Source organism: Psammomys obesus, unplaced genomic scaffold (genome assembly GCF_907164565.1).
Source record: "Psammomys obesus unplaced genomic scaffold, mPsaObe1.curated_primary_1811, whole genome shotgun sequence".
In the NCBI taxonomy this organism is placed as follows: Eukaryota; Metazoa; Chordata; class Mammalia; order Rodentia; family Muridae; genus Psammomys; species Psammomys obesus.
In genome coordinates this window covers 2,991,304-3,002,766 of record NW_026596443.1, presented here as the reverse complement: position 1 = coordinate 3,002,766, position 11,463 = coordinate 2,991,304, and the positions used below count along the sequence as shown (strand labels likewise).

Sequence of the window (11,463 nt, the reverse complement as noted above, 5' to 3'; positions counted from 1 at the left end):
TATATATATATATATATATATATATATATATATATATATATACATGCATATATGTATTTCCCTACATATATTCATCTGCTCAGAACTCATCTAGAAGCTTCTAACAGTCACTCAGGAATCACTCACTGCTTGCCTCCATAGCACACATTCACATGTTTTCCCACTCATGCTCCAGACAAGCTCATCAAGTATGCTCACAGGGTTGTCCTGGCTTGTCATGCTACCAGCTAGGCCTCTTTCTCTGGGCCTCTCCTCCACGGCTCTGCATACTATAGGCTTTAAGTACAGAAGTTTCTTCACACTGGCCAGATGACGTTCAGTCTCAGTTATGCACAACTGTTTGACAAGTTACAATTAACATTTTCCTGGGCGGGTGGGTTTTAACTCACCTGCACGCTGTAACATTGATCTTACCACAAAGCTAGTGAATGGACATAGCCAACACCCTAACCTCTCAGTTGAATTCTTTTCTCTCACCTCCCACCCTATCCTGGGAATTGACACTAGGGTCTTGCACATGTTAAGCAAGTGCTCCACTGAGTGAGCTTTATACCCTAACTTCTTTCTGTTCTTTATTTTGACACAAGACCTCACTAAGATGCCCAGGTTGGCCTTGACCTCACTCTGTAGCCCACATAGGCTTTTTCGTGTGCTCTTCCTGCCTGAGCCTCTCCAAAAGCTGTGACTACAGACCTGTGCTGCCACACTCTGCTCTTAGGACGCTGCTACATAGAGAATAATAGTGATTATTGAGAGGTGGTGAAATTTAAATAACACTTATTATTTTTTTTTTTGTGTGTGTGTGTGTGTGTGTGTGTGTGTGTGTGTATGTGTGTGTCCATGTGTCCACATGCACAGCATTCATGAGGAGGTCAGAGGACAACTTTTGGAAGTTGATTATCTCCTCCTACAATGTAGACTCGAACTGAGATGGCCAAACTTGGTGGCAAGTACCTTTACGTGCTGGGCCCTGGTCTTGTTGATGTTGTTCTTGTTTTTAATGTTTTAATGCTGAAGGAGAAAACTTTAGATAATGGTGATGTTGGTAATCATATGGAACACAGACAGGTATGACTTGTTAAAACCCCTTATAAATATATAGCTGGCTCAATTCACACCTGTAATCCCAGTACTCGGTAGGCAGAGACAGGCAGATCTCTGAGTTTGATCCCAGACTCTGTCAAAACAAAAAGAAAACAAATCAAAACAGACTTATAAATGTTAAAGAAAAATTGTCGTAACTCCAGATTTCTAAATTTTAGAATTCTCAAAGAACATCTCAAACAAGTATATGTGAGTCGTACAGATATACCACAATTTTTTTCTAAATGACCCCCTCTTACCTCAAATAGGACCTGTCTCCATGTTTAAAATGTATGTTCAGGGAAAGATCGTTCTGCGATACTTGCTATCAAGCCTGGTCTAAGCTCAGTCCCTGGCTCCTGAAACCTCACCTCTGACCACACCTGTGCTGTGGCACACATGCATGTATATGAATGAATGAATGAATGAATGAATGAATGAATGAATGAATGAATGAATGAATGAATGAAAATAATTCAAATGTATTAGTCCCATGACGCTTAACCAGAGATAAAAAATTAAATTGTGTGGGAACTTATTAACAACAACACAAAATCTCTACTCCATGGACACAGAAAAAGAACCTACAGAATTAGGATGTGCTCATTTGACAAGTGCTTGTGACCCTTCTAAGGACAACCCTTGACTTGAAGAGAGACCCCACAGAAAGCCATCCTGAGGTGTGCTGTGGCCGGACATGTCCTAGTATAACTCCAGGCTGTGGTGTATTAGGCTGTTCTGTGCCTTGGCAGGCGAAATGGTGGCTTCCAGGGATTTAACAAGCTCCCAGCTAACGGTCCTTCCTCCTCTTGCACATTTCTGTACACTGCTCCTCCTCACTGTCTTGTCATTTGCCCTTTGAGGTTTTATTACTCTTTTGGTTTTGTTTGTTTCTTTTGGGTTTGGTTTGGTTTGGTTTGGTTTGGTTTGGTTTGGTTTGGTTTGGTTTGGTTTGGTTTGGTTTGGTTTGGCTTTTTTTTTCAAGACAGGGTTTTTCTGTTTAGCACTGGCTATCCTGGAACTCTTCTTTGTAGACCAAAGTGGCCTCAAATTCACCTGCTTTTGCCTCCTCCAGTGCTGGGATTACAGGCGTATACCACCTCGCTGGGCTCGAGGTTTTGTTACTCTTAACATCTCAGAAGAAGTAAATAAATAAATTCATAGAAATAGTTAAATCCTTGTTTGTTTAAGTTCTTTTTTTTTTAATGAAAGAATAGAAGGGCAAATGTCATTTATAATGTTTTAGAAATGGAAGATGAAGACATAGTCACTGTTGTTGGTTTTTTATTTTTAAAACAAGGACTAAACTTTTAGTTTGCATCTATGAAATGTGTTTCTTCTAAAATCTCAAAATACTTTACTATTTTCATTCTATGTCTTTAGCAACATCTAGGGACTAGGATGGGGCTGTGCCCCCACCCCACAGCTCCCTCACTCCTTCACCTTTACTGTAGATCTGGGAGGAAGCCAGGAACTGACCTGAGTTTTTGTGTTTATAAGTGGCACTGCTTTCTCAGGGAATGCTTGGGCAGTGGGGAAACTGAAGGATAATAGGATGAATATTTCCCGTTGAATGGCTCTGTGTCACATGAAAGCCAATGACAGTCACTCCTGCAGCATAGGCTTGGTTGTGTAGCTGGTAGAGAGGGAAACATTTGATCACATTGTACTTTGGGAGTCTGCCAGTTTGAAAGATGCTCTTTCCAAAGCCCCAGATCCAGTGAGCTGTGGAATACAAAGAAGTATGGGTTAGAGCTAAGTGGCCTTTTGTGCCGACAGTTCAATTAGCAACAGCTCTCTTTACTATAAAGTTGAGCCATCTGATTTGAAAAGTACATTTATGAATGGAAATATAAATTAGTCTCTTGCTAATGCTATTTTCTTTTTCTTTTTTGTTTTTGTCTCCTTTCTCTAGCATGAAAGACTTTCTAGGTAAGAACTCTCTTTTATATGCATGCTTACTTCTTGTAAGTGATTGTATGTCTAGTTAAATTTAGTTTCATATAACAGTTTAGTAGTGATCTTTGGATCCTTCCTTTTTCTTTCTTTAGTCACCACAATAATTCAGACTTACCTCTTGCCCAGTGTTATACAGCAGCTTTCAGCTCACCTTCCTGCATCCAGATTCTCTTCTTTCCATTCCACCTTGTTTACTTCCAACTGATAAATTGTCCTGAAGCATCAGGCCCAGACCCTGTGCTGGGTAATAGGAGGTAACATGAGTGAGGCATTGCCCAGGCCTGCCATTAGTTTACAATCTACTGGAGCATCGGCGCTTTCCAGAAGAATGCAGGAAGTCCCATCTAGACTGTCAGTCAGGTATGGTGGGTGCACAGCATGGGCAGTTAATGTGATCTGATAGTTCAGAAGATAGGGTGATTGCCACGTGGACCCCTGAGTTGAGACAGATGAGATATTGTCACCTTATAGTGAACCCAGCCCTATATCTTATATTCAAATGGTACTTATGAATCACATGCACTAAATGCCTGTTCTGCAATTATTAAAATAAATAAATAAGGATCCTCTATAATTTTTCACATAGTATCGAAGGTACATAGTAGCTGTCCTCCTAAATAAGAAAATAAAGATGATAGCAACTTTGGAACTAAATGTTTGCATCTTTCTCCACTAATCCTGTGATGGAGCGATTAAGAGAAAATGGGATAAGGAGCAGATGTGGTTCTAGGATGTCACAAGGGGATTGGTTTCACAATTGGTAGTTGAGCTAGTTCAACCTTGCTAATATATACTAAGATTTATATGTATTCTTTCTATGTCTGCCCTCTCACCAAGTACAAGCCAAGGATAAATAATTTACCTATCAAGTAGTATAAAATGACTTTCTAAAGCACAAAGAGTAGTATTTTGCTCTAGCTCATCTTTAAAGAACTCAGGTATGTTACAGTGGCCACACTGAAGGACACTTCTCTAGAGATGTCAGAATGTACCATAAAATTGTAGTGATTATACTGAAATAGCAGTTTAGGAGTTAAGACAGAGGTGAGATGGCTCGGCTAAATAAAGGTGTTGCCAGCACACCCGACAACTGAGCGGGACCCCAGGACCCACATGGTAGAAGGGAAGAACCAACTCCTCACAGCTGTCCTCTGACCCACACACATATGTGCACACAAATAAGTAAATATATAAAAACAATAACAAGCAAAGAGATTGACAGAATGCAGTCCATACCACAGCATCTTCAAAAGTCGTATGTATAATGTGAATTTTCATCTCGGGTGGATACAGACTTATTGAGAAAATGGACTATTTTGTTTTGTTTTGGTTTGGGTTTTTTGCTTGTTTTGAGAAAATACATTCTTCTTTCACTCTATACTTAAAAACCAACAGAAATAGATTTCAAATAGTCACATTTTAAAAGAGAAAGGCCTTTCCTACAAAAATAGCACAAGACAGTATTTTATTATTTGTATATAGGAAACACCTTCCCAAACAGTACCCTAAAGATTGTAAAGTGTCAAGTTTCATTATGTAATTTTACATTGTTGTTATTAAAAAATAACTGTAAATAGCTGGGCATGATGACTCAGACTTCTAATTCCAGCACTTGGAAGACTGAAGCAAGAGAATCAGGAGTTCAAGGTCAGCCTGGACTACGTAGGAAATCCTACTCCAACTTAGGCAATATGGAGCCCTGTCTCAAAAAAAACTAAAATAATGGAAAAATAAGAGACTATTGATGCTTTTAAGAGAAAAAAAAAAAAAGAGTTGCCATAAACAGACAAAAAGTGAAGTGAGATTTTTTTTTTTAATATGCGATGTTATTGGACAGTTATAAAAGCCCTATGTGTAAGAGCATCATCCAGGGTGTGACAAGATGAAGCTGCTTCACTAAACAAAGTGTGACTGGCCACCCAGACACAGCAGCACTGAATAACCAAACACACTGAGCCTCCCTCACAACTTAAAATACTAAAACAGGACAATAAGAGTAGCATTTTCCTTTAAAGTTGGTGTGATGTAAATCCTGGTTGTCAACTTGATATATCTGAGAAGAGTTCCCTCTCAACTGAAGAACTGTCCTCATCAGATTGACCTGTGGACATATCTGTGGGACATTCTCTTGATTGTTAATTCATGTTGGAGGGAGGGCTCAGCCCACTGTGGATGTTGCCATCCCAAGGCCTGGGCTGTGTAAGAAAAGGTAGCAGGACATAAGCCTGGAAGCAGCCAGTACATACTGTTTCCTGGTCAGATTCTGCCTGAAGCTCCTGCCATAAGTTCCTGCTGTAACTTCCTTGGGTGATAGACTATAACCTGTAAGCTAAAATTAACCCCTTTCTTCCCCACATTGATTTTGGTCATGGTGTTTATCACAGCTGTAGAAAGCAAACCAGGATACTGGAAAGGGTTAAATCTCTTTGGAAGGCACCATAGCCATTTATAAATAAGTGTTCACAATGTAGACCTTGATCACATAGTTGCATTTCTAAATTTTTTTCTAAAAAAGTAATTGGACAGTTGAGCCAGTGGAGGCAAATAGCACACAACAGTAATTCCAGCACTCAAGAGGTAGAGGCAGGAGGATCAGGAGTCCAAGAACATCAGCAAGTTTGAGGCTATTCTGGGCTATATGAGGCCTTGTCTCAAACAGAAAACAACAACCACCAAAATAAAACAAAATAAAATAAAAGTAACTGGCTAACTGTACCAAGAATTACAAATTAGACTGCACCTTTTAGTATTGTTAATAGATATATTAATAGCTAACAAGTTTGAAGCAGTGTGTCTACCACCTGAAATTTGGTTAAATTACCAGTTAACCATGGAATAAACTGTATAGTCATTTTTAAGGAGGAAGTACATTTTTATTTATATGGTAAGATGCTCACAGAATCATGAATGTAGGGAGATAAAGTAAATGTAGGTCTTAGATGGCTTTAATGTGTATATGGCTTTTAATATATATTTTAACACTTGTATTTGACATTACAGAAGTATGTGAAATCTACTGTTAAAAGCAGTTATTTCTTGGTCAAGATTATGGGGTGGATACTTTGGTGTTACATAATGTATTGCTTTTGTAGTCAGAAAAGTCATCAATACAAAGATTTCCATTGTAAGGAGTGAGGATGCTAAGAAGAGCACAGGTTCTGGCATCTCTAAGAGAAAAAGGCCCCAACTTCCCTTGTAGCTACCACTTCACTATTGCCTCACTGCCTTGCCATGACTGTCCTCTGCTTTTTATGGCTTACTTCAGCTCTACCAGCAGCCACCACAGAAACCAGACAGGTCTCACAGTTGGGATGGTACAAACCAAATCAGTTCAGGGGACAGTGCACTGGAGGGCTGGTTTGCACACAGCACTTTGATATGTGCGACCCAGTAGTGAGCAAAGAGCAAAGCTCGGAAAAACATTAGCTAGTGTGAAGGATTAAAGTGACAGTAGGACACAGAGCTGGTAATTAACAAAGAGACCCATCCCTGAAATACTTAGCAGTGCTGGAAATAAAGCCACCAACAGCTCTGGAAGCTCATTTGGCAGATGTAGAAATCTTAACTACAGCAAAAAGTCTTAATACAGAATACAGGGGAGAAAACAGGTTGCTTGGGTGTGTGACTCCAGCAACCCTGCTATGTACCCCAAAGCCCAAGTGTCATGCTGCAGTTGCTATTCTTCCTTTCTCTACTGGCTGCCTCTCCAAGCCCATGTGTTTCTGATTCATTGACAGTTCATTGTAATCATTTTCCCTTCAGACCCAAGAAACTTTGACTGTTAAAGACACTCTCCAAAGAAGCTGTTCAACTCCAGATTAATTTGAAAGTTCTAAGATTTAGAGCAGCACATGGATCCAAGCTACCAATTTTTCAAGTAAACTCCATTTCCATTCTTGGCAAATGATAGCCTCTCTCCCCAAGCTGCATACTAGCTTATATGCATACTCACTGCTGTGGTGTGGCCAGGAGACCTGGGCATGCTCACTGCGAGATTCAAAATAGGCAAGATTCTGGCCAAATACTTCTTAGAAAAGGCACAGACGAGCTTCAGGCTCTATCACACATACACTGTGTTCTCACACCAACTTTTTTATCTTCAACATTTATTTTATAGGTTGGAGTCAGGAGGCAGTAACCCAGCAAGCAGTGATTCTTACAGTGACCGCACCTCAGCAAGAGCCCGTCGGGAGGCCAGGGAGGCTCGTCTAGCCAGCCTGACCAGCAGGGTAGAAGAGGACAGCAACAAGGATTATAAAAAAGTAGGCTCTCTGGCCAGGTCTCCTTTTCTTGGCTTATGATATGTAAACCTCTCAGTTTTTTCTACCAAAGGAAAAAAAAGAGCAAAATTCTGGATAAGGAATTCAAAAGATACATAAGTGTCTTCTTTGTTTGCTTCATCTCTCTACTAAAGACATTTGTATATTGTTTTTATTGTAGTAAGTATATGCCTAGATCAAATATTTAAAAGTATAGGGGAAAGTAAGACATTTATTTTTAGGAAGAGTAAAAAGCGCAATGCTGTATGTCCAAGCCCATGAGAATTATTTGGTTAGACTTATTTTTAAGAAAAAACATGCTTTTAGTAAGGTGTTTTGAATATCAAATATTTTGGTGTTAGTTTTTAAAAATTTGTTATCATCCATTTGTCTTGGTTCTTGCTCTTTGGACCTTGAAAACATTCCCTTTCAGGTGTTTGAGATATAGGGAGTGAGAGGGAAGAACCAAAACATTTTGGTTAAGGACATTTTTCTAGGTTGATACTTTTGTTATTTTTGTTATTGAATTTGACAAAAAAAAAAAAAAAAAAACCCACACTGGTTCCAGAAACAATAATTCTGTTTTGTCTAGAGGCTACATTTTAAGCGATGCAGAGACCATGTGGGAGAAATGGGTAACTGGTTTTTCTCCCGGAGTTTATCCTCACTGATATTAGAGCCTCACCCTTTCCTTGTGTCCAGCACCTGAGGTCCTGAAGCCAGAGAACAGTGACTCTCCATAAACTACCTTCTTCCTCTCCACCCAGTTGATCATGGAGATTTGGAGCATAACTTAGGAGACCACCCAGTGACCTGGTTCTGTTCCCCTCACAGCTCTACGAGAGTGCCCTTACTGAAAACCAAAAACTGAAGACAAAACTTCAGGAGGCCCAACTAGAGCTTGCTGATATAAAGTCCAAGCTTGAGAAGATGGCCCAGGTAAGGAGAGGAAGAACGGGGGGGAGGGGGGGGATCCATACAAAGAGGTGAACTCAGAATCTAGGGAACAGGTTCTGAGACGGAGTCCAAGTAGCACGTCCCCTGAGCTGATCAAATGGACGTTCTATAGTCTCCTTTTAAGGTTTAAGATTCAGTGGCTGTTTAACTTAGTAATTGTGAAAACTAATAGTAAAGTTCAGTGAACAACTAACTGAGGGTCTGAATGGTAGTAACTAGTGTTAATACAACTTCTCACTATAGAATACAAGCCGGGTCAGTACAGAGTCAGTGCTAGAGGTTCCTCCCATCCTGCTCATGCAGCAGTTCAATTCCTCTGCACCTTGACTCCTGGAGAGAAATAAGCAGAACACTATAACCAAGTATAGAGAGTCCCAAAAGGAGCCCAAGAATCACTAAGTGGTTTGCTTACATCAGGGAATGAAGTGGTTCAACATTAGGTTCCAGGAGGACTCCACCCTGGAGCAAAATGTCCCCCTACATCTGGCAGTGAGGAAATACTAACAGAATGAGCGAGTAAGCCACTCGCTCTTACTGCCAGGCCTGATTTAATTACACAAAGCTTGAGAGGCTGCCGGGGTAATGATCTCATTGCCCGTGAAGCAAACCCTGCAGCTGAGAGCTACAATCCTGTCTTGGGTTATTGCAGAGTTAACAGGAAACCTATTGAGTTATTGCCCTCCTAGAACGCCTGGGGACTAAGTATTTCAAAAGCGGAACTGAGTTAAAAAGGGCTCTTTATGAGGATATAAAATGAAAACCAGAGGTGGCTACTTAATCTGGTAATATGATATAATCCAAAAGCAAAAATGAAATTATAGGCTCATGTAGTCCCAAGCATATGATACGTAGTCGGGGAGGGGTTGAGGACCCTCTTAGCATCTTATTCTAGCCCCTCTGACATGAGATACACAAGGGAGCAAAGCGAGTGACAGGAACCAAACATGACTCTTTCTGAGCTAACACATACTAGGTTTAACAAACAAACAAACAAACAAACAACAAAGGTCTCTGAATTCCAAAGAAAAGTCCATGACACAGTTATGACCCTGCCATCAGATGAGGAATGAACTAAATAAGCTTTATGGTCACTTTCCCCTCTGCATTACTGAGCTAGGCAGTATGTCTTGTTCTGAATAGCTTCCAGATGGACAGCAGCTAGTACTAAATGCAGCCCTTAAGCTGCTCCCAGAAGTTGCACCCTTTGCAGGACATAAAGGAGCAGCCCCATGAAGAACACTTTGGTCGACTCCTAGCAGGAGCTGCTGATGCTAGCCTGTAGAGATCTTAGAGTTCATGCTTTCCACCAGCCATGCACTGTCCGTGGCAGCCTAACAAACTACATAGAGTGACTCCCACAGAACATCAGGACAGAATCAGCCTTTCCCAGCCACTGGGGCAGCACTATCCACCAGCTAGCCAGCTACCCTGCTAGGTATGCTGGGATACACTTAACTTTACCAGATACAAGCTCAGAAAGAAATGATGGTGCTACAAACCAAGTGTCTATTTACCAAAAATGGAGATGTTTGCTAGGACTGTGGAGGGAGGGAGGGAGGGAGGGCCTGTCAGCCTCATGTATTTGCTTGGAGACAGTTCCCACATGGACACATGCAGCATTTTGCATAAAATGTCAAAGGAGTTATAATTTAAAACTATAGAAGCAAAACAAAACAAACAAACAAAAAAAAAAACTAGTTCTTTGCATTCTGAACTTTGTGAATCGTGGAATCTTCCAGTTTGTCAAGCTTAGGAAAGAGACAAAGGAAGATATAACAAACTCTGAGATCTGCTAATGCGTTTTCCCTTTCCTTTCTGCTTCTCAGTAGATGCAGTATAAAGGCAGACAGCCATGACCTTCAGAACAGAAGGTAAAAGTCTAGGATGAGAGCCAGAATTCTAAGTTTTATTGTTAGTTTTAGCAGAAAGGAAGAAAGAAAAGGAAGAAAAGGGGGAGGGAATCTTCTGCAGGACCAGCCTGATGTCCCCATTTATTGCAAATGTCTGGGCATTATGCTGGGCAAGACAAAATAGTCATCCTTTATTCATTAAATGTCTACTGAATGTACAAAATTCCACCCAGTCCCATAATGCGAAGACCAAAGGAGACCTACAGGTTCTTACATTTGAAGTTACTCTTCTTAGGTTTAGGGGCCAAATCTTTTTATTCCTCTGAAGGATTGAAATTGAAAGTCAGTTCAATTTAATCTAAATATATACTGATCTAAATATATATTGTAACTCCTTTATTCAAATAAAATCCTGTTAACAAATTAAAAACAGAAACAAACAGATAAAAGTGGGACTGCTCTGTTAAGAAAGCAGAAACTAGCTAAGAAGACTGGCTGCCTCATGTGAAGACCACCACACTAGAAGGAAAATGGCCTCAGTGCTCAGAACAGAAGTGACAGAAGATTGCTTACAAGAGTGCCACAAGGCTCAAGCATTTAAGTTAAGGGGTTCCCAGCCTTTAAAGAAGAGCTGCTGATCTAGAGGTGGGGCAGGGGTGATCCAGTGTAAGGAGTTTGGACTTTGGAGTCTAAAGGGAGAGGGAAGGTGGTGAGTGTGCTATAAGTAACGTCTGTGCACATGTGTTGGGCCTCAGGGACTGTTCCTGCCTTCCTCTCCCTGGGAGCCTTACATACTGTTCAAGGCAAGTGTCAGTGATCTCACAGTCAATTTGCTTGAGACCCTTGCTAAAGGAGAAGCCCAGAGCCTTGCCATCTCTTTCTGGATATCTGGTGGCAAACCAGAGCAAAGCTGGCTGATACTGCATGTGAAACAGACTAAATAACAGGTGTTTTCCTTCTGTTTGCACAGCAGAAACAAGAGAAGACCTCTGACCGGTCCTCGGTGCTGGAGGTGGAGAAACGGGTATGCTCATCTCCCTTGCCGCTTGCTGCAAGGTCTTCTTCTGACTTCTCTAACTTTGTTGTTCATGTCAACGGAAAAAGTTCATCTTAAGAAGCGGGAGCTCTGCCACATTCCAATCCCATCTTAATTATATATATAGATTAGTCTGACTATAGAGAGAGACTATTAAATATAGACTATATATAGTTAGAATATATACATATATATACATACACACATATATACATATATGTATTGTCACATATATATATACATATATATATGTGTATGTTTATATGTGTGTGTGTGTGTGTGTGTGTGTGTGTGTGTGTGTGTGTGTGTGTGTGTGTGT

General features: G+C 40.5%; 1 protein-coding gene across 4 annotated transcripts in view; it reads left to right on the top strand.

The window, feature by feature from the left end:
* Ppp1r12b (protein phosphatase 1 regulatory subunit 12B) overlaps positions 1-11,463 on the top strand; it is a 213,103-nt gene that overhangs the window by 182,621 nt on the left and 19,019 nt on the right. For all 4 annotated transcript variants that reach the window (XM_055598056.1, XM_055598059.1, XM_055598058.1 and 1 more), the window contains 4 exons: positions 2,999-3,015; positions 7,160-7,304; positions 8,136-8,240; positions 11,079-11,132. In XM_055598056.1, the coding sequence (XP_055454031.1) occupies positions 2,999-3,015; positions 7,160-7,304; positions 8,136-8,240; positions 11,079-11,132 (321 nt within the window). The remainder of the gene's footprint in view (positions 1-2,998; positions 3,016-7,159; positions 7,305-8,135; positions 8,241-11,078; positions 11,133-11,463) is intronic.